Source organism: Homarus americanus, unplaced genomic scaffold, assembly GCF_018991925.1.
Source record: "Homarus americanus isolate GMGI-L3 unplaced genomic scaffold, GMGI_Hamer_2.0 scaffold39675, whole genome shotgun sequence".
In the NCBI taxonomy this organism is placed as follows: Eukaryota; Metazoa; Arthropoda; class Malacostraca; order Decapoda; family Nephropidae; genus Homarus; species Homarus americanus.
In genome coordinates, this window is record NW_024736071.1 from 9,891,599 (window position 1) to 9,914,556 (window position 22,958).

The window sequence follows — 22,958 nt, forward strand, 5'->3', positions numbered from 1 at the left end:
TGGAATCGACTTATGATTTTTACATGAAAGGTCATTAATAAATCTATTTTAATGCTGTGTATCCATGAAACGAGACAAAAATGCCTGTCATACTGATTCTGCTGATTTCATGTTAATGATTTTGTCAATACAGTAAACTTTATTACAAGGATCTACAGTATTCAATCGCTGTGTCTTCGTGAATCGATTCAGTTGTTTATCTGACACAGCTTATCCTTGAATCGACTCCAAGTCTTTGTGTATTCGTTGTTTTGTTGCTGGCGAGTTATGAGGGTGTGTATTGTCGAATGAGTGACTCTTATCTGTCCTTGTCTTATTGATTATTGGACCGTGATTGTGGCACACCGAGTGATATTTCAGTAAACTCGGACTTCTGCTTCCGTTGTTTATTTTCTATTTACTGCAACATCATATTATAGCTAAGTTATAACTGTGGATTTGAAATGCATCTAACACCATTCCCTTGTTTGTGTGTATATTCGATAAGAGTGAAGTAGATCAGCGTCTTAATATCTGAAAAAAGAGGATGTGACGTGACGGTGAGTTGATTCGTCGTATTGTTTGAGCTTTGTTATCACTCTGAACTCTCTGTACCTGTAATTATTTCTACGTGCGTAAACAATACATTGTTTCTGCATTATCAGTAATGCAAAATTAGTCTTTTGCTTATTTTACGCACTTGTCTTATAGTTCAATAGTGATATATACGTGTAGTCGCTCACACAAGCAGGATAAAACCCCCAGTGTTCTCTAGCAGAGAGAAGTATATTGTGGGACCGGACTTTTAAAACAGTCTTTAGATTTCTTTCTTCTAACTGGGAATGGGAAACGTTCCTAAAACGTTGTCTGTGCTTCGCGCTTCAGATTGTAAATTATCTACAACTTTGTGTTCATCGAGTGTTAAACTTTATTGTACAGTATCTGTCATCTCAAGTGATGTACGGTTTGTGGAATAAAACTATTAGTGTAAGTCTGAGAGCGACCTTGCGTCACGCCTCCGGCGCCCCGCCCTGTGAAAGACCTTGGTAGGTTCTCGGCCTCATCGTCGCTGCAATAGTCCATGGAGGTTTTGGTCAGCCAGTGTGGGAATTTCGCCAGCAAGGTGTCATTAAGACTGTTTCTTTTTGTACTTCACCAAACTCTTATTTATTGTGGCTTCTCGGTGATGTCAGCGCCGGGGGAAGGAGACACTCTTGTTTATGTTGCATGTCTGTGGTGAGTTAGCGCTAGAGGACGCCCTGGTGGCGGACCCTCGGGAAAGGTCACGATAAAGCTGCACACAAAGGGAATAATTCAAGGGGAGGACACCGTACTTATTGTTTTGTGCTTAGTTAAAACCTTTGAAACATACAGCTCTCCTAGCTCAAGGGGAGGTCACAAAGAAGTTAGAAATATGATAATTTTTGTTATTTGAAATTGTCTTAATGAGCTCCTATCAAACTTGAAAGGATATATTTTCCCTTCTCTGAATACCAGAGTGATTACATGTTTTGTGGTTAGTTAAATGCTTCATAACACACAGTTGGTGTAGCTCAAGAGGCCATGGTTAATAAAGGTACGAAAATCAAGTTGTTTGCTCAGTGAAAAAGTCTAACTTTCGTTCACTCATGATTACACATAAAGTACACATTGATCTTGAGCAGTGTTTGTGTCCTGATGTACTTTATGTGCTGTTGTCCACTACCTCTATTGCAAGTGTTGAAGGTAATATAAATAAATACTGCATGATAGGCAACTATTAATTATACCAGATATAACTCACTAGATATTAATAAACCTATAGTTATTAGTTTTGCTAAATAAATGTAATTCCCTCCCCCCCCCCAAAAAAAAAATCTATCTGCTTAAGCAAATTAGCCAAATCATTATCATACTTCAATATTTTTAAGTGAAATGTTAATATTAGTAGCAGCCTCATTAGTGACTTTCCTCTCTACGACCTGAATTATCATTTAAATTGAAATATAGATATTTGAATCGATATTAAGAATAATTTAATAGAAATAAATATATTGTTTCAAAGCAAGAAAGAAGTCCTGAGCAAGGACTAAAAACAGTATTTCATCCTTGGTCCTGAGTGGGTAAGACAGGCGACGCTCCTGTTCATGAACCTGCGACTGATAACAAAGTGATGATGACAACACATGTTATTATTGAGATAGATATAGGCCCATATTTATTAGATGAAATCGTTATATTACAATTGGTTTAATATGCACATTGACAACACAGGGTCGAAAACGCGGGGTCATTTATTATTACCACTACTATTACTACTATCACAACCACTAACACCACTATCACTATAAAAACCAACAATGTCATTGCTACCAGTACCACTACTACAACAGCAACAACTACTACCATAAGGCAGGTGTTGGTAGTATAGCGTGACACAGTGACCACAAAGAGCTTCTTCGAAAGTGTGTGGCGGGAGAGTTAGTGGGGCAGTGTACTGTGTTGCCCACTGTGTTCTCACGCTCTCCATTCATATGTATAGTACGGATACCAATGGTTACTAAAGTTAGCCCCTGTCCTAATAGGCCCCTGTCCTAATAATGCTACTTCGTCGTAACAGGCCCCAGGACCAATAAGCCTCAATGCGATTGAAACTCAACATTGATAAGCCTGTACAGTAATAGACGCCAACTTATCCTAACCCCTTTTCGTCATTAGGATTGGAGCCCAGGAAGAGATGAAATATGTTCGAAATTGGGCCCAATCCTAATGGTTAGGATAAGATAGGTTAAGTTAGGTTAGGTTAGATCTTATTTCGTTAAGTGAGGGTAGAGTTAAATTTGGTTCGTCTAGGTTATGATATACTGGGCAGGTCCACATTAACAATGGTGCTCGAGGAGCCCAGGCAGGGACCCTCGAAATTTGCCATTATGCACCATTGCACTTATTGTTTACGTTTATTCTATTTGGCTTGGCATTATTTGCTATGGTAATAAAACACTGGAATTTGGAATATAATACTTACCCCCCTATTAGACATCAGCATCAAACAGTAAACATTTATAAAGTAAAATTATTATGTTAAGAATAAATACATAGGTTAGGTTAGGTTAGGTTAGTATATACTCAGTGTTCTCCAAATTAGCCTGCGTGGAAACGCTGTTCAGTCTCAACGTGAATACTTCATGTACCAGGCGTGAAAAACATGAAACAGATTCATGGCAGAAAAGTGGAATCGAATGCTTATTCGCTTTCAAAAAGAGAACCTTAATCTGCAAATGGAAAATTTGGATTTACTGACAGTCAAATCACTGCCGGAATCCCTGGAAGAGTTCATTGGGACACTGTGAGAAATTCAATGAGATCGAATATGTTGAAAAAGCAAACAAACAACAGCAATACCATGCATAAGCCATCATTATCAAATGAACGGAAACGCCAAAGGCAAAGAAAGAAGCGTTTTAATGAAAGGACATCACCAGATGAAGCATTTACAGAACTCTCCAATTCATTATAAAGTAGATAAGCTGCTGACATTTCTTGCATAGCGTAAAGAAGCTGAAAGACCAAACCAAAGAGCATTTACAAACAAGATTTATCATCTCACATAAAAATATATGGATTTTGATCCTGATTCTGTTGATGAATTTGACAATTTCTATGACTTCGTGAACCAGCTGCAAGAGAGGATAAAATCACCGGCATCAATGCTTAAGTTCATAAAAGATCTGAATGAAGATGCAACTTTTCTTAATGTCACCATTGTCATAAGAATTTTCCTGTCAGTGCATGTCACAGCTGTGTGAAGCAGAACGTAGGTTCCCAAGAATGAAATTACTGAAGAATGAAGAGCGTGTTACAATGAGACAAGGCAAGCTGCCTCACCATTAAGTCCGCAGAAAGCGATCTCACACACATGATTGACTTTCATGATGTGATTTCTCAGTTTGTTACTATGAAAGCTCGAAAGAGCAACTTTTAAGTTTAAATACAGTATCTCGGTATCACAATACATGAACATTACAGTTTATTCTTCAAATGTATATATAATTTCAAAATAATCTTAATAAATAATGATTAGCTACAGTAACCGGCATGTAATTTATAAGAAAAAGACAAAATTAGTTAGAAATATCGTGTATCCATTATGATGATCGTAAATTTCATTATTTGAATTTATATTATCAAGCATTTCAGTAAATATGTGGTCTTTATCTGAACCTAGATATATCTCTCTTTTGCAGGTGAAAATAAGGGGGACTGATAAATTGCCAGGGGCCCTAGGTTTACATAAGTTCACACCACTGTTGTTGTGTCATAAGTTCACACCACTGTTGTTGTGTCATAAGTTCACACCACTGTTGTTGTGTCATAAGTTCACACCACTGTTGTTGTGTCATAAGTTCACACCATTGTCGTCGTGCGATACATTCTCGCCTCATAAATACATATTATTTGGGAAATGCCAAATGTTCTGTTCAGGTCTCAAAAATCCTTTCCTACTGTATGCAACAAATACATCCTTAATCATTCATCATTAAAGTACTATAAAACTCTTAACGGCACTAAATTCGATTGGGGAAGCGTCACTAGTGGTCTACCCCATGGCTTAGTACTTGGACCATTATTAATTATTATATTCATAAACGACATAGATATAGGCGTAGACAGCAATATAAGTAAATTTGCTGATGACACTAAAATAGGGCGTGTAATTAAATCTGACGTGGACTCCGCAAAACTACAGTAAGATCTAAAAAAAAATTTCGAATGGTCTGAAAAATGGCAGATGAAATTTAATGTGGACAATTGTAAAGTACTTAGTCTGGACAAATGTAAAGTACTTAGTCTAGGAAATGTAAACAGAGAAACCAGATATCATATGAACAATGTTGTTATAGAGATATCCGACTGTGAGAAAGATTTAGGAGTAATGATAAGTAGGAATCTTAAACCAAGTCAACAATTTGTTTTAACTCGAAACAAGGCTAACAAAGTACTTGGGTTCATGCAAGGGAGTGTTAGTTACAAGACTAGCGAGGTTATCCTAAAACTATACCTTGCGCTTGTGAGACCTCACTTGGATTACGCAGTTCAGTTCTGGTCACCGTACTACAGAATGGCTATAGAATCCCTAGAAAGAATTCAGAGAAGAATGACAAGAATAATCCCGGGCATCAGGAACCCTGAGTACAGAGACAGGTTAAAGCATCTTAATTTGCACTCCCTCGAGAGACGTAGAGTGAGGGGCGACGTGATCGAGGTGTATAAATGGAAGTCAGGGCTAACGAAGGTGATATAACAAAAGTACCCAACTGACGTGTGTTTTCCAATTTAGTTTGTTATCTATAGTGACGCCGAGGAGCTTAATGTAGTCTACAACCTGGAGTGTGCTGGGGCCTAAAGTAATGAGAGAGGGTGGGACAACGTCGGAGGAGAGGTTGATGTGCATAACCATGGTCTTGGTATAGTTGATGGTGACGTGGTTGTTGGTGGCCCAATTTTGGAGACTGTTCAATAAATCCTGAAGGGCGGTATAGTCGGGAGCCGAGTTGTTGACACTGATCCCAATGGTGGAGTCGTCGACATATTTCCAGCGAGCAGGGGGTTTCTCTTAGGGCATCATTGATAAGCGTAAGGAAGCAGAGCGGTCCCATCTTGGTGCCTTGGGGGACGCCACAGGTGAGTGACTGAAAAGTGGAGACAGTCCCTCGGAAGCGTACGGCTTGGCGTCGGTCACTGAGGAAGTCTGTACTGTAAGCAATGGTATAAGACTTCTTCGAAACCCGAGGTCGATAGCTTTGTTGATGATTAAATTGTGGTCGACAAGGTCAAATGCTTTGGTGAAGTCAATGAAAGCGACAGCCACAGACGTTTTTCGTTTTTCCAGATGGCGGTATATGTAGTCGAGAAAGCTGACAAGACAGTGAGTGGTGAAGGAAGTTTTCATATTGCCAAATTGCTGTGTATATGTATCTGAGAGAGAGAGAGAGAGAGAGAGAGTAGTGATGTACAGTATATGTATGTACAGTATATTCATTAATATAAAAGGGTGATGCACACATTTAGATTCACATGCGTGGGAAACAGCACGCAAGTCTGTGTCTTGATGACTGTGCGTGTGTAATCGTCGATATGCAGGTATACGTGAATGTTCTGTACGAATGTGTATGATTCTATGTATGCATGTTTGTATGTGCTCCGAACCATCCCAACGGAATATCCGGGTTACCACAACACCACAGATCAATCAAACAATATTAAGAAGGATCCGGTTCACACATCAGCTGTCTCCTCTACACACACACACACACACACACACACACACACACACACACATTAACAGGAGTGATATATGATGGGTGTAGTGTGGTGTAGTAGGTGGAGTGTGGTATGGTGGGTGTGGTGTGGTGGGTATAGTGTGGTGGGTGTAGTGTGGTGGGTGTAGTGTGGTAGGTGTAGTGTGCTGTAGTAGGTGGAGTGTGGTGTGGTGGGTGTGGTGTGGTGGGTATAGTGTGGTGGGTGTAGTGTGGTGGGTGTAGTGTGGTGGGTGTAGTGTGGTGGGTGTAGTGTGGTGGGTGAAGGCAGGTAGGTGGTGTGCGAGTGGTGGCAGGTGGGTGTGGTGGATGTGGCAGGTGTGTGGGGGGTTTGGTGGGTGTGTGGTGGGTGTGGTGGGTGAGTGCAGTAGTGGTGGGTGGGTGTGGTGTAGTGGGTGAGTGTGGTGTGCGGGATGTAGTGTGGTGGGTGGTGGGTGCAGTGTGGTGTGGTGGGTGTAGTATGGTAGTGGTGTGAAAGTGTGGTGTGGTGCGAAGTGTAGGGTGTAGTGGTGGTAGGTGTAGTGTGGTGGGTGGTGTGGTGGGTGTAGTGTGGTGTGGTGGGTGTAGTGTATGTAGGTGTAGTGTGGGTGAGGTAGTGGTGGGCGCAGTGTGGTGTGGTGGGTGTGGTATGGTGGGTGTGGTGTGGTGGGTGTAGTGGGTGGGTGTGGTGGTGGGTGTAGTTCAGAGATGTGGTGGTTGGTGTGGTGAGGTGGTTGTGGTGGTGGGTAGTATGGTGGGTGTAGGAGGTGTAGGTGGCTGATGCAGATGGGAGTGGAGGTGATGTGGTGGGTGGTGGTGGGTGTAGTGGTGGGTTGTGGTGTGGCAGGTGTGGTGTGGTATGTGTGGTGGGTGGTGGTAGATGTAGTATGGTGGGTGTAGTGGTGGGTGTAGTATGGTGGGTGTAGTGTGGTGGGTGTAGATATGGTGGGCGTGTAAGGTGGTGTGGGTGACAGTGGTGTAGGGTGTGAGGTGTGGTGGTGTGGTGTGGTGTGTGTGGTGGATGTGGTGGGTGTGTGGTGGTGTGGTGGTAGTGTGGTGGGTAGTGTGGTGGAGTGTGGGTGCAGTGTGGTGTGTAGTGTAGGGGTGGTGTGGTGGGTGTGGTGTAGTGTGGTGGGTGTAGTGTGTGGTGTGGTAGATGTAGTATGGTGCGGTAGGTGTAGTGTGGTGGGTGTAGTGTGGTGGATGAAAGGATAGGTGTGTGATGGGTAGTGTGGGTGGGTAGTGTGGTGGTGTGGTGGGTGTGGTGGTGGGTAGTGGTGGGTGTAGTGTGGTGGTAGATGTAGTATGGTGCGGTGGGTAGTGTGGTGGGTGTAGTGGTGGATGAAATGATAGGTGTAGTGTGATGGGTGTGTGGTGGGTGTAGTGTGGTGGGTGATGGGTGAAAGATGGGTAGTGTGGTGGTGTATGGTGGGTGTAGTGTAGTGGTGTAGCGTGGTGGGTGTAGTGTAGTGGTGTGGTGTGGTGTGATGGGTGTAGTGTGGTGGGTGTAATGATGGGTGTAGTGTGGTGGGTGTGTGTGGTGGGTTTAGTGTGGCGGGTGTAGTGTGATGGGTGAGGCATGGTGGGTGTAGTGGTGGGTGTAGGCAGTGGGTGTAGTGATGAGGTGTAGTGGTGGGTGTAGCGTGGTGGATGTAGTGTAGTGGGTAACGTGGTGGGTGTAGTGTGTGGTGTGATATGTAGTGTGATGGGTAGTGGTGGGTGTAGTGTGGGTGTAGTGGCGGGTGTAGTGGTGGGTGAGGTGTGGGTGGCAGGCGTGTGGTAGGCGTAGTGTGGTGGGTGTAGAGTGGTGGGCGTAGTTTGGTGGGTGGTGGGTGTAGAGTGGTGGGCGTAGTGTGGTGGGCGTAGTGTGGTGGGTGTAGTGTGCTGGGTAGTGGTGGGCGCAGCGTGGTGGGCGTAGTGGTGGGTGAGAGTGGTGGGCGCAGTGTGGTGGGTGTGAGTGGTGGGTGTGTGGTGGGTGTAGAGTGGTGGGCGGGGTGTGGTGGGTGTAGTGTGGTGGGTGTGTGGTGGGTGTGGTGGTGTGGTGGAGTGGTGTGTGTAGTGTGGTAGGTGTGTGTAACGTGGTGGGTGTGGTGGGTGTAGTGTGGTGTGGCAGATGGGAGGTGGGTGTGCAGTGGTGTGTAGTGTGGTGTGGTAGGTGGGTGTGTAGGTGGGTGTGTGGGTGTAGGTGTAGTGTGTGGTGTGTAGTGGTGGGTAGTGTGTGTGGGTGTGTGGTGTAGCGGTGTAGTGTGGTGTGGTGGGTGTGGTGAATGGTGTGGTGGTGGGTGTAGTATGGTGGGTGTAGTGTGGTGGGTGTGTGGTGTGGGTGTAGTGTGGTGGGTGTAGTGTGGTGGCAGGTGTGTGGTGGGTGCAGTGGTGGGTGTGGTGTGGTGTGGTGGGTGTAGTTTGGTAGGTGTAGTGTGGTGTGGTGTAGTGGTGGGCGTAGTGTGGTGTGGTGGGTGTATTATGGTAGGTGTAGTGTGGTGGGTGTAGTGTGGTGGGTGTAGTGTTGTGTGGTGGGTGTAGTTTGGGAGATGTAGTGTGGTGTGGTAGGTGTAGCGTGGTAGGTGTTGTGTGGTGTGGTGGGTGTAGTGTGGTGGGTGTAGTGTGGTGGGTGTAGTGTGGTGGATGTAGTGTGGTGGGTGTAGTGTGGTAGGTGGAGTGTGGTGTGTAATGAGACGGATCTTGCCTGAAGAATATTTATATATATATATAGGTAGAATATTTAGTAAGAGAGTAAAAGAGAGGAAGATTTTGGTAGCGTGGCCGTGATAGTTATTTACACTTATCGTATCTTCTACGTCAATACACATCTATTACGTTCTTAAAGGCGACTTCTCAAACACTGCTTCGTTACAACTCTTTATTAATTACGAACATGACATGGACACATTAATAACACCTTCTATTGAAGTTACTAGGACATTATATTTACGTTACTAGGACATCATATTACGTTACTAGACACTCTGATTCTCGGACACGAACATGAAATGAATACACTTCCCACGTAAGTAACTCATCCCATGGAAAGCTCTGACAAACACTCACGTGACCTAGGGGAAGCCTAGCAGGTAGTCCTGGGTTGTCTCTATGGGAGACTGCTTAGCTGGGCGCCGGAGGGAAGTCTCGGTCCTGACCGGAGGCGACTGGAGGCTGCTTGCCTCCGGCCCCGGACTTCTCTCGAGCAGGACTCGGGGACGTGGTAGCTGGCCACCTTGTTACAAGACACACTCTCTCTCTGCGAATCGTCGCGAGGGAGGACTAGCACGTCCTATATATTGGGAGGCGAGCCGTCAGGTTGAGCTGATCGGGGGGGCGGCGGCGAAGGGTCTCCTTACATTTGCCCTCGCTAATGTATGGTCAGGTCTGGACGTTTTCAGAGACTATAAGTTCTGGAAAAGTCATCAAATGGGGCCGTGTGACATGAGAGGCCCTGGTTGATTTGTGGCCCCTTGAGTTGGGCTCGAGGGTTACATTTGACCTGGCTAATGTGAGGTCAGGTCTGGACTTTCTCTGGGATGTAGGTTATTGTATATTGGGAGAGAGACGGCTGGTGCCTTCTTACATGTTTGTTGTGGTGACATGTCACATGGGAGGGGAGCCTGGCTGATTTATAATCCCCGGTCCACCGTGAGAGTTACCCTACACTTGACCCCCCTAATGTCGGGTCAAGACTGGCCCCCCTCTGCGGTGTAGGACATTGTGTATATTGGGAGAGAGCCGGCTGGTGCCCTCTTACATGTTTGCTGGCCGTGTGACATGGGAAGGGGAGCTAGTTGATTTGTAGCACCCTTGAGCACCTGCGGGGGATACCCTTACACTTGACCCCCCTAATGTCGGGTCAAGTCTGGCTTTCCTTGCGATGTAAGCTGTGGTCTGACAACCCATCACTACAGGTGGGTGTAGTGTGGTGGGTGTAGTGTGGTGGGTTGGGTGTAGTGTGGTAGGTGTGGTGTGGTGGGTGTAGTGTGGTGGGTGTGGTGTGGTAGATGTAGTATGGTGTGGTAGGTAAAATAGTGTGGTGGGTGTAGTGTGGTGGGTGTAGTGTGGTGTGGTGGGTGTAGTTTGGGGAGGGTGTAGTGTGGTGTGGTAGGATGTAGTATGGTGTGGTAGGTAGTGTGGTGGGTGTAGTGTGGTGGATGTGTGATTAGGTGTAGTGTGATGGGTGTAGTGTGGTGGGTGGGTGTAGGTGTGGTGTGTGGGTATAGTGTGGTGGGTGTAGTGTGGTGTGGTAGGTAGTGTGGTGGGTGTAGTGTGGTGGATGTAGTGATAGGTGTAGTGTGATGGGTGTAGTGTGTGGTGTAGTGTAGTGGTGTAGTGTGATGGTGTAGTGATAAGTAGTGTGGTGGGTGTAGCGTGGTGGGTGCAGTGTAGTGGGTGTAGCGTGGTGGGTGTAGTGTAAGTGGGTGTAGTGTGATGAGTGTAGTGTGATGGGTGTAGTGTGGTGGGTGTAAAGTGATGGGTGTAGTGTGGTGGGTGTATGATGGGTGTAGTGTGGTGGTGTAGTGTGGTGGGTGTAGTGGCGTGGGTGTAGTGTGATGGGTGATATGGTGGGTGTAGGTGGTGTAGTGTAGTAGGTGTGATGGGTGTAGTGTGATGGGTGTAGTGTGGTGGGTGAAGTGGTGGATGGTGTAGTGGGTGTGGTGGGTGTAGTGTAGTGGTGTAGTGTGATGAGTAGTGTGATGGGTGTAGTGGTGGGTGTAGTGTGGTGGGTGTAGTGTGTGGCGGTAGTGGCGGGTGTGTGGTGGGCAGGTGTGGTGGGTGTAGTGGTGGGTGCTAGGCGTAGTGGTGGGTGTAGAGGGTGGGTGTAGAGTGGTATGTAGTGTGGTGGGGTGGTGGTGGGCGTGTGTGGTGGGAGTGTGTGGTGGGTGTAGTGTGCTGGGTGTGTGGTGGGCGTGGTGGGTGTAGAGGGGCGGGGAGGGGTGTAGAGTGGTGGGTGTGGTGGGTGTAGAGTGGTGGGCGTAGTGTGGTGGGTGTAAAGTGGTGGGCGTAGTGTGGTGGGTGTAAAGTGGTGGGCGTAGTGTGGTGGGCGTAGTGTGGTGGGTGTAGTGTGGTAGGTGTAGTCTGGTGGGTGTAGAGTGGTGGGTTTAGTGTGGTGGGTGTAGTGTGATGGGTGAGGTGTGGTGGGTGTAGTGTGGTGGGTGTAGTCTGGTGGGTGTAGAGTGGTGTAATTACTGTACCTGAGTTTTATACCTAAACCATATCGTGTTGAGAATATCGAGAATATTCTCACTAAATCTCAATAACCAAGTATGACTTACACACTGTCAGCATGACCAGGTGAGAGAGGTGGGTCGTGCGTACATCAAGGTTAACAAAGTGAATGTCTCAAGGAACCTTTCTGAACTACGGTGGTTCGCGGGAGGGCACTGATATACAGTATGTTAACTTCTCCTTCACTAGCCATGTAACCCTTACATATGACTTAACCCTTGATATCTCTGTCATGACGTCGATGGTAGAAAAATCATATGCATGAAGATTTAGGTGACTAGATCAAGAAATTTTCGTCCAGTATTGATAACTTGCAAGGATTTTTAAAGAATTTATATTTGTTGTTGCAGGATGCTGGGTGTCCGTGCTACCGCTCTCCTGCGCCCAGGCACGTAAGGTAAGTCCCGTCCTAGATGTGTAATGAGTATGACAACACTTCTGCTGGTTCACATTTACGACTAATACTGAAGAATGGGAGTGAGTGAAATTTACCTAAAAAGTTACAAAAGCGAAAGTTGATGAACTTTTAGTTAAAGAAACGTAAATTAATATTCTTCAAACAAATTAGAGCGAAGTGATGCTAAAATTCAATACGAAAAAGTATAGTTAAAGTGGAACAAATATGAAGATTCATCTAAAGAGACAGCCGGATCATGTACACAAATTCACTAACAATGATATTAAAACAAATCATGTAAAATATATAATGAACATGAAAAAGAGGCATTCACCAAAATTGTTCTTAAAAACATTGAAATCGGAAATATGGGAGTTGGATGTCAAGGCGAGTATCCTCGAGTATTATTCAACAGACAAGGTCTGGATCATACTATAATATTTTTTGTGCAACGCGACCCGGATGGTTATTGTGTGGAACATTGTCACCAGGACTCACGACACCGGAGGTGATACTAGCATTACATGACCTAGCCCTGATGAGGACATCAGTAGTACCAGTATCAGGTTCAGTTACAAAAAAAAAAGAAATACCTGCAGGTACCATAATCCCTGGTAAAGATATTGTTATGAAAGTTGCAGCCACCACCTGATTCGCCCTCAGACCTGGCAGTGAAAACATTTACAGATATGCATTTCGTGTATTACCTTGTAAAAAACACTTCTGTAAATAAACATTATCATATCGGTAAAACTACACATAAATTAACTGGTATGTCAAGGTCTCCCCTGTCCTGTTTTATTTTATTCTATACTTCTCTTTGCTGGTTATCGCCACGTTTCTTGTTATCGCTTCATGTCTGATACATTATGAAAAGGAGCTTGCAGTAGCTACTGTATATTTTAACTTATAAATATTTTTTATCGGAATCTTCATCATAAGCATCACTTTACTTCTGCAGTCTACACGAGAACAATACTGTACAGTTTCTTGAAGCACGCCAGCTTGTCCCAAATTCAAGCACAAGAATTATTCTTAGTAAGCAGACAATATCTCGTGTTTCACTTCTACACAAACCCAACCCCCTACATTTATCAGATTCTTGATCTCTTCACATTCTCTAAAGGCACACAGGAACTGAACAGTTGTATAGGTTACATTATCACACCTGTCTGCACCTTGTGGCAAAATATAACACAAAATGGAAAAATAATGAATTCGATAAACTATCGGTCACTACGCATCGATTAGATTTGTCTCCAGTCTTGAATACTTACAGGAAAATTGAACTTCACCATTTTCAAGGAGTCGCTGGTTTTTATCCTCTTCTCTATGCCAAAAAATGAATAATAGTTCATGTGGTAAAAATATAGTGTTTCCAGTTTCGTACATATATGAGGTAACATGATGTTGTTTCCGCAGCTTGTGCCGCCACAAACGCCGCCACAGGGAGAGAAGCTGGACGCCCAACATTCCATTCTGCCTCTGGTGAGGTTTGAGTGTGTGGGTCGAGCCGGGGGCTACTATGGAGACATGGACTTCGGCTGTACCGTCTTCCACTACTGTGCTAAATCCGGCCAGAGGTTCACTTTCAAATGTACCCCAGGACTCACATTTAATGAGGTGAGGACTACCGGCACTACTGCTGACAGCAAGGTAGGAAATGCTGACATTCAGGGGAGATATGCTTGAAGTTGACACAAGAATGAGGATATTGACAGTCAGATCAAGGAAACTGATAGTCAAGTGAGTGATACCGACTGCCAGGTAAGGGATGCTGACAGTCAGGTGAGTGATGCTAACAGTCAGGTGAAGGATGCTGACAGGCAGGTGAGTGATAATGACAGCCAGGTGAAGGTGCTGACAGTCAAGTGCTCAGGGGTATCTCTATCATGTCACCCTGTTCACAGTTACTTTCTTGGTATCTATAAATTTTCTAATATTTTTAAAAATGGTGAAAACACTGATATACTGTCTTCAACATAAGTTTAGAATCACTTGGATATTCTGAGTAATATTGTGCTTTTAAGCACACGTCTAAATTTATACGCTGACGAATTATTTTTATAGACTAAAACTTGTTTATTTACTTCCAACTGAGACGTATCGGAAGAGAAAAGAAATCGATTAAGAAACAAATATTTAGTTTTGTTACAGTAACCAACCCTAACTGATATAGTCAACCTCACTGAAAGATGATAAGGATATTCTTTAGATAACTTAGGTAGGGTAAGATAGGCTGTTTGGTTGATTTTTGTTTTATCTTAAAAGAGCTGCATGGTATTATAGCCTCCAAGGCGGATTCTTGTTGACAAAACAGCAGCTTTTCTTAAGGAAATTTTATACATAATTTTCAATACTAAATTCTCTTTTCCTGATACCAGATGCATCAGAATTTAATGTTAATACACAAGTTTTATTCTATGAAATAAGTTCGTCAGAATTATAGTTTAGACACGTGTGTAAATAACTACCGTACAAGATATAGGGTAATTTTCTTATTTTAAGTTGAATAGACGTGGTAGTATCCTCAGAATAAATTAAAATATTAATATCTTACATTAACAAAGTCATGTTAATCTTTGTATCGTAACGATACCAACAACAACTCTTGGTCCTTCTAATCATTCCTGCAACTCATTTTTTAAATAGACACCAAACTGGTTGACTGGCGATATGTTTCAAAGCAATGCCAAAAATGGCGTTTAAATCATACGTTGACTCTGTCGTAACTTGTAATGTTCTTTCATTATCTAGTTCTAAAAAATGAATCCGTTCACCGGTGCACAAATCTACACTCTGCTCCTACTGGAGAAACTATATGATTCTTGATCTTGCAGATGACGACAACATGCAGCGCCGGATTCCTAGGTGACTGTACACACCCTGAAATCGTTGGGTCGGCCGGAAACAACAAGTCTGCGAACCCGGCGCCAGTCCGGAGCTTCCAAAAAGTTCCCGTATTCGTCAAAGAAGATGACGACCGCCAAGATGACCCGAGGGACTACCCCGAGCCCTTCATTCAACACTACGACCCTGCACTTGACCTCGACTACAACTATGAGTACTATGACACTGACAACGCACAGTCGGTCCTGTCAGACGCACTGCCTGCAGCCTCGAACAGAATGAGTCACAACAGCAACCACATCAAACGTTCGTCCTCACTCTGGGACAACGACATGGCGTCTGCACTGTCAGCCTTTGCTTCTCTAGCTAACGTACCCTACGACAACCCAGCTCCGGCTAGGGAAGACAGGGTCGATCGCTCCGACAACTTTGGTAGAGTGGATTATGTGGACACCATCGACCGGGCATTTATTGCTCGACCTCCACGGCGCAGAAGACCCGCTCAGAGGCAAAGCACCAGCCATTTCTTCCAATTGCCATTCTTCCAAGCACGAGAAAAGAAGCCAGTGCGTGTAGTTCCTCCAAGGGGTCCAGGACAGAGAGAAAAGTTCATTCACACACAGCAGCAGAGCCCTTACCGGCCACTACCACCAGCTGACAACTACGAAGCTTCCTCGGGTTTCCGATCGCCACACCAGGAATATCAACCTGATAGTTCTTTTGTTGCTCACCAAGATTCTTTTAGCTCTCCTGAGGAGAGGCAAACCACACCAGACTCTTTCCGTCCCTCATCTATCCTGACCGATGATCCTGACGACTTCCAGCCCGTTACCTCAGCGTCTAAGCAGTCATCACTACTCGAATTGTCAGATCTAGTTCGCCCCAACAGAGACGCCAACCATCAGGCGGGGCACTCTTCTCTATCTACCAGTTTCCAGTCTTTCTCCCCCTCGCCCCAACCTTTTAGCTCGGGGGGAAGGGTGCCCGTCCAGACCTCCTTTGGTTCTCACACGTCTCCCAGACACTCCCCGACGACCCCCTCAAGTTTCCTCCCTGGACCCAGCTTCCCCTCCAATGGTAACTTCGTATTTAATCAACCACCTGTTCATCCAGGAATATTCACCCGACCTTCCCATCACATACCTTCTACGTCTAGGAATATATTTGGTGCACCGCCAGCCCCAAGACAACAAGTGGACAGCTTCGGTCACCAATCATCATCTCAACAACCAGTACAGAGATTCACTCACCAGCCTGCACCTAATTCAGTGACAACCTTTGGTCACCAACCTACTCAAAGTCATTCACCAGGATCCTCCTCAGTGATAAGCTTTAATCAGCCATCAGCTCCTCACTCTGGACAAAGCTTCAGTCAGGCATCAGCCTCTCACCTTGGACAAAGATTCAGTCAATCATCAGCTCCGCACTCCGGACAAAGCTTCGGTCAGCCATCAGCTCTTCACTCTGGACAAAGCTTCAGTCAGCCATCAGCTTTTCACTCTGGACAAAGCTTCAATCAGCCATCAGCTCCTCACTCTGGACAAGGCTTCAGTCAGTCACCAGCTCCTCACTCTGGACAAAGATTCAATCATGCATCAGTCTTTCGGCCTGGGCAAAGCTTCAGTCAATCATCAAATCTACCACCTCCAGGACAAACTTTCAGACAGCCAACCTCCTCTCCAAAGCACATAAAAAATTTTGGACCACCAACTGTCCCTCCAACAGATACAAACTTTGGTAGGCTATCACCTAGTGTGAGTTTTTTCCACCCAGCGACACAGCAAAGACCAGTGCACTCCTTCGGCAAACCAACACCACTTCCTTTTATATCTCAAACACCTGCCCCTGTTGAAGTCCCGTCGCACTTCACTCCAGGGTTCCAGCAAGATCACACCATCTCACAACATTTCCAGCATCCTTTCCAAGACTCCACAGAGGCTCCTTCGTCGGCTGTGTCAACCTTCCCCCACACAGAGAAAACTTCAAGCATTGAAGAAGCCTCACAATCCCCACAAAGTTCTTCAGGTGTCAAGGACTTTCCATTCCGAAGGACAAGTACGACATCTGGTGTCTCTGAAAGTCCCAGTGTGGTAAATGATTTTGATAGTGGAAAAACTGAGGAACATCAGACAGAGGAAGACCCACAAACCCAACCCACTGGGCGACTTTCTTTTGATCCAAGACCAACGAATAGACGAAGACCAATTGAAAATCAGCAGAGACGACAACAGCCTGCCCGAAGAAGACCAACAAGACCACGAAGACCCACTACACAGCCACCCTTTACAGAGTCCACTCTCATCACAGGCCTGGAAAACTCTGAATTTAACAAGCCGTTCTTAACACCACATGGAGTGTGGCCGGCCATTACCAGACTTCAACCACGACCCGTTACTGAGGAGACGTCAGAAGAGCCTTTCATCGTCACTACCCCTTTTCCCACCCCGGTAACACCAGCGTTCTCACGAGTACCAGGATTTTCCAACCAAGAAGAGCCGGGGACATTCCAACCACCGGCTGGTATATTTGACCCCACTCTTGTACCAGCACGACCCACTCACGATCCTCATCATTTAGATGATGATGCACATGTTCAAGCAGACATTCCACCTCCAAATTTTGATGAAAATTTACCTTCTATTATCAATGCTGTAGAGAGCTTGGAAGAGGAAACGAATGTCATTTTATCCGGTGAGAGCGATTACACTGGCGATAGAGAAGTACTTGAGACTGTGACGGAATCAACACCTTTAACAACAACACCAGAACCCTCGACAGAAGCTAAAAGACCGTTCACCAGACGTCGTCCTAATATAAGGACCCGCTTGCGTCCACGTATCTCTTCACGAAAGACCACACCGGCCCCTGTGGCAGATGAAGCTGAGACTCCAGCTGAAGAAGAATATGATGCCTTCGAAGATTCTCCAGAGACAGATGATGCCCCTGTGACCACTGAGGCACCTCAACACACGACGACACTCTCTCCCTTCAGGCAAAGACTTCAAGATCGTCTGAATCGACTGAAAAACAGGAGACAAAACCCCAACCGTGTGACCACAACAAAGCGGCCAGAGAGTAGTAATGACACTCCCAATATCACCACCACCACGACTGCTACAGCGGCACGAAGGCGACCTTCGCGAAGACACTATAACTTAAATCCAGAAAGATTTCGAAAGTACAGAAACAGAGTGAGAGGAATAACTACGACAGCAGAAGATTCAGGGTCAGATGGTGAGAGCACCACAACGGAAAAACCTGCGGACGCTGACGACTCATTTACATCAAATCTAAGAAGCAGGAGAATAAACCGATTTAGACCGAAAGCAATTGAACCTGAAGATGATAACGTCCTCCAAGTAAAAGAAATCTTGAGAAGAGATCAAGATGTTCAGGAGACCATCCAATCTGTCGTTCACAAGAAACCAAACTTTAATCAAGAACAATCCTCGTCGTCAGAAACAAGAACAATCGAAGAGCAACCTGATGAGATAATAGAAACAGCGGAGCAAACCTCTGTTTATCTGCCTCAAGCTCCCCAGGATAATGTTGATGACGCTGGTGAGGTGGGACAAAACACTCCTCCTGAGTCACCTGACAACATTGATGAAGATGACCAAGATTCTCTCGTCACTCCCGGGGCCGAGACACGCAGGATGGTCATTAATCCTAACTTCAGAGCGCGCTTCAGAGAATTTTTGAAAAATAGAAAGAATCGATTAAGTGCTAGTTATCGTACAACAGAATCACCCGACACAGTAAATGATGATGCTAAAGAAACCGCAGACAATTCTGAGAAGGAAGAACAAGAACCATCAAACCCAATTTTCCCTGACAGAAGCCAACAAATAGGTCAGCACATACGAGACCTGAGGGCGAAGTTCTTAAATAACAGACAACAAAGTGAAGAGGAGCGACTCAGTCGCAGGATCCCAGCTAGACCATTGAGGAATAAAATTTCTGGTGAGACACAAGCTGAATTACAAGCTGAGACAGATACAGAACCTAAGGAGGTCGCAGAGGAAGAAAATCTTACGAGAGAAAGTCCCCTAAATTTTGAAAAATTGGAGACCGATACTCAGGACACAGAAGAAATTTATGAGACTCCTCAGCCCAAGGGCACAGAGCCTGAAGAGTCCACAGCATTTAAACCTATCTTCAGCCCGTCTACATCAGCCACTCAGCCATCCCCGGCCCCCTTACGCCACCACCAACAAGAGCCAGACATTATAACAGCACCACCATCCTCGAAGGACGGAGACGTAGTCATGTCCTTCAAAGTGTCCGCCAATCTCGCAGGAGACCCGGAAGAATCTCATGGTGAAGCACGAGAGGAGTCGGAAAGCCAAGATTCAAAAATTTCCCCACCGTCGGAAATGATCGTCCGAGAGATTGGTATTGATTCTTCCTTACCACAAGACGAAGAAGAACCCAAAGTAAAGGATTTACAAACAGACACTTTGGAGGATGATTCACACTCGCTACATATTGAATCAATTTCTCATAAATCTGCTCAAGAAGTATCAGAAAGTCCTCAAGAAGCAGCCGAATTACAAGAAACGCCAGTTCTCATTTCGATTCAGTCTCCAGCACCTGAATCCTCGAACACGGCGGTCCCACGATTAGACCTACATTCCCCTGCCCCCACAATGTCCGCGAGAGTGTCTTACGAAGACTTCGATTCAGATGACGCCGCTAAGCCTCCTGTTCCACGAGTTTCTAAGCCAACCTTTCATTTGGGCTCCGCTATTGGCCGACCCAAGAAGGTGGAGTCTTCGGCCGTCTCAGCGTCAGACTCGAGAAACGCCCTGACCCCCACGCCTTTCCCTTCCATCACCATGGCAACCGACCCACCACGCCTCCCATTAGAAATGCTATTGCCTCTGTTTAATAATAGACGGTGAGATGCGTTTATTATATATTAGTAATACCTTTTGTATTTTATCATTTATTATCAATTAAGAAGGGTTTTGTAGTTAGGCTTTAACCTTCTGAGTGATAACTATGAGCAACTTTAAGGAATTTATTCTGACGATTTTATTGAACTGGGGGGAAAGTCTTAACAATCAGTAGGTCAACTTAATGTCATAATCATGATTCTATTAGCGGAATCTTGCAAAATGCTTCCTTAGTAGCCATATAATAATTTACAATACTTTAATTAGAATTTATTCTATACAGCAGAATATATATATATATATATATATATATATATATATATATATATATATATATATATATATATATATATATATATATATATATATATATATATATATATATATATATATATATATGTTACATTTCGACATTCTATTATGTTAATTATTCCTGTCTTCTCGCATCCTCTTTACCTTAAAATTATGTAAATACGGAACAGTACATTTATAAACCTGAATCTCACGATAACTATATTCCTGTACATTAATGACAGACTTTCCCTTTGGTGCATACTCGAGAAACTGTACTTAGAGGTGTCAAAATCCTCTGAACCTGGTGGCAATATTATAAATTGTTTTTCTATGTAATTAGATTTTCGAGTGTCATCGACTGTATATTTTTGTAGCTAACTTACAGCACATTACACCATGAAGAACGTTTTACAGGACCTTTCTGATGTTTGACTATCAACTATAAAAATAGCTTTACACCTCTACAAAGATAAGTGACACCTTACAAACTATACATTTGTTAAGGTGACAAGTGGTCGGCCACACAACCTGCTAACCGACCGCTCCCTCAGTCAAAGGAGCTGATGCTTCTCTGGCTCCCACCTCTCCCATAACTATAATAGTATTATACTCTTAAAACCTTTATACTCCTATGCTATTTATATTATGTATTATTTATATATTTTGAAACAACTTTTATATTTATATGACGCATTTTTACACAATTCTTATACTTGTGGAATGAACTATTGTATGGTGCATATATTTTTTAATGTTCTATGTTAGTGACTATAGAGGTATTTGCTCACTATAGCTAGCTTGATGTGTATTCCCCCTTTCCTTTTCTCTTATATATATATATATATATATATATATATATATATATATATATATATATATATATATATATATATATATATATATATATATATATATATGCAAATAAATCACTGTAGGTACGCGTGATCCAGGTATATGCTGATAACCACAATGTGAATTAAAGAAAGTGCTTGTGTTTCTTATATATATATATATATATATATATATATATATATATATATATATATATATATATATATATATATATATATATATATATATATATATATATATATATATAATTATATGAATGTATGTGCGGTATAAAGGGATCAAGCATACTTCTTATAACCCAGATTGCAAGAACATGAAATTCAGCAATGACTGGATTCTATACCCTAGGATCTGAGGTCTTATTATTACGATCTTGTCAAGCCTGGTGCATGTTGTGTCCCTCTACTATGTGGCATAATATAGAGTCTGTCTGTTTATTCCTCCTCATTGTGTCAGCTGTGCGGTCCTTCTGTGTCAGGTATAAAAATATTAATTTATACTTCATTCAGTCAGCTAAAACAATATTGTGTGTATGATGCAAAGTTTAATTACCTCCCTTTTTATTCAGTGTCAAATATTAAGTGTGGGTCAGATATTAATTTTCATCACCGTGTCTGGTTTGAAGTCTTACTCCATCACTGTCAGTTGTTAAGTCTAACTCCTCTTTTCTGTGTTAGATAATAATGTCTTGTGACAGATATATTGTCTTGTGTCAGTTATAAAGAAGTCTTGTCAGATATAACGTCTTATCAGAATTGTATTTTTATTTCGTGTAAATAAGAGAGTGGCAAACAATATTTATCTCACGTATTTATTTTGCTGTTCTACGAATATACTTTGTACAAATAAAATGAATATGAAAATAATGAAAATATTTTCATTTTCCTTCCAGTTTAAACCCAAACCTGATGAATCAAATTATATTACATTACATAACTATTAAACAAGTATCACTTTCAGCTGCTGCTGACCAAGGTATTTACTAATCTGTGGTATAAGGTCCAACATGCTCGCCTCGCAAGCGAGTGGTCCCGGATTCGATTCCCGGGCATGTTAATTGTTAATTGATTTGCGGATCGTGTTCCGGGATAACAGGTAGCCAGTGCAGTTGGTGAGTTGTCCGGTCTTCTCAGACTATACCTTGACACTGGGTTATGCAACTCGTTAACTTAGGGTATGGTCGTTGTATTGGCGACAGCTTCTGCACCTAAAGCAAATTCACGCCTAGATGGCCCTTGGGGTGACCGTCCTCGTACACGAGGGGCAACCATTACTATTATTATTTACTAACCTGGGATACGTGCTTTAAAACCTAAATTGTGAAAGTGCAGTAAAATACAATGACGTTATCAAATTACAGTACAGTTTCACTGCAACTACAGCGCCATATTGCACGTTCTCTTCGTGTCGCTGATAAAGGGAGACCGTTAGATGTGAGTTTAGACATCACCAAGTTGTGGGAAAATTTAGAACACAAGATTATAAGAATTCTGGCCTAAACATTTACACTTGATAGATATTATGACTGTATACCACGTCATGGCGCCTCACTCAAACACTCGACCAGCAGTGCCTTTTTGGGGTTGAGTTTAAACAACCTTAAGAACGCCTTCTTGGCAGACCAACTAACCCAGTGAGTACTTTTCCTCATCGTGCAAAATCCTCGCAGAGTAACCATATAATTCACCAAAACTCTCAGCGAACAGTAGAGAACAGAGTTGATGATAGGCAAGGTTGGGTGAGAATAGAGGTCAAGAGGGAGCAGGGTGCAGTGTGGTGGTGAGGCAAGTCTTCCGGCCTGAGTAGCACCACCGTCAATTTTATGTATACACGTTATTGACACACCACACCGGCTATTTATTATTACATTCAATATTCCATCCACACACTACACATTCCACACACTACGCGCTCCACATACTACACCCTCCACATACTACACTCTCCAACCACTACACCTTCCACATACTATACCCTCTACACACTACACCTTCCACACACTACACCCTCCACACACTACACTCTCCACACACCACACTCTCCAAACACTACACCCTCCACACACTACACCCTCTACACCTTCCCCACACACTACACTCATCCACACACACACACCTTCCAAACATTACACCCTCCACACTCTACACCACACACCACGCATTCCACACACAACACCTTCCGCACACTACACATTTCACA

General features: G+C 43.8%; 1 protein-coding gene across 1 annotated transcript in view; it reads left to right on the forward strand.

The window, feature by feature from the left end:
• The window catches only part of LOC121871700, a 71,062-nt gene extending 51,166 nt beyond the window's left edge, over positions 1–19,896 (forward strand). Inside the window, exons 4-6 of the mRNA XM_042374112.1 lie at positions 11,787–11,865; positions 13,288–13,488; positions 14,706–19,896. Of these exons, the coding sequence (XP_042230046.1) occupies positions 11,787–11,865; positions 13,288–13,488; positions 14,706–19,619 (5,194 nt within the window). The 3' untranslated portion in view covers positions 19,620–19,896. The remainder of the gene's footprint in view (positions 1–11,786; positions 11,866–13,287; positions 13,489–14,705) is intronic.
• The last annotated feature ends 3,062 nt before the right edge of the window (positions 19,897–22,958 follow it).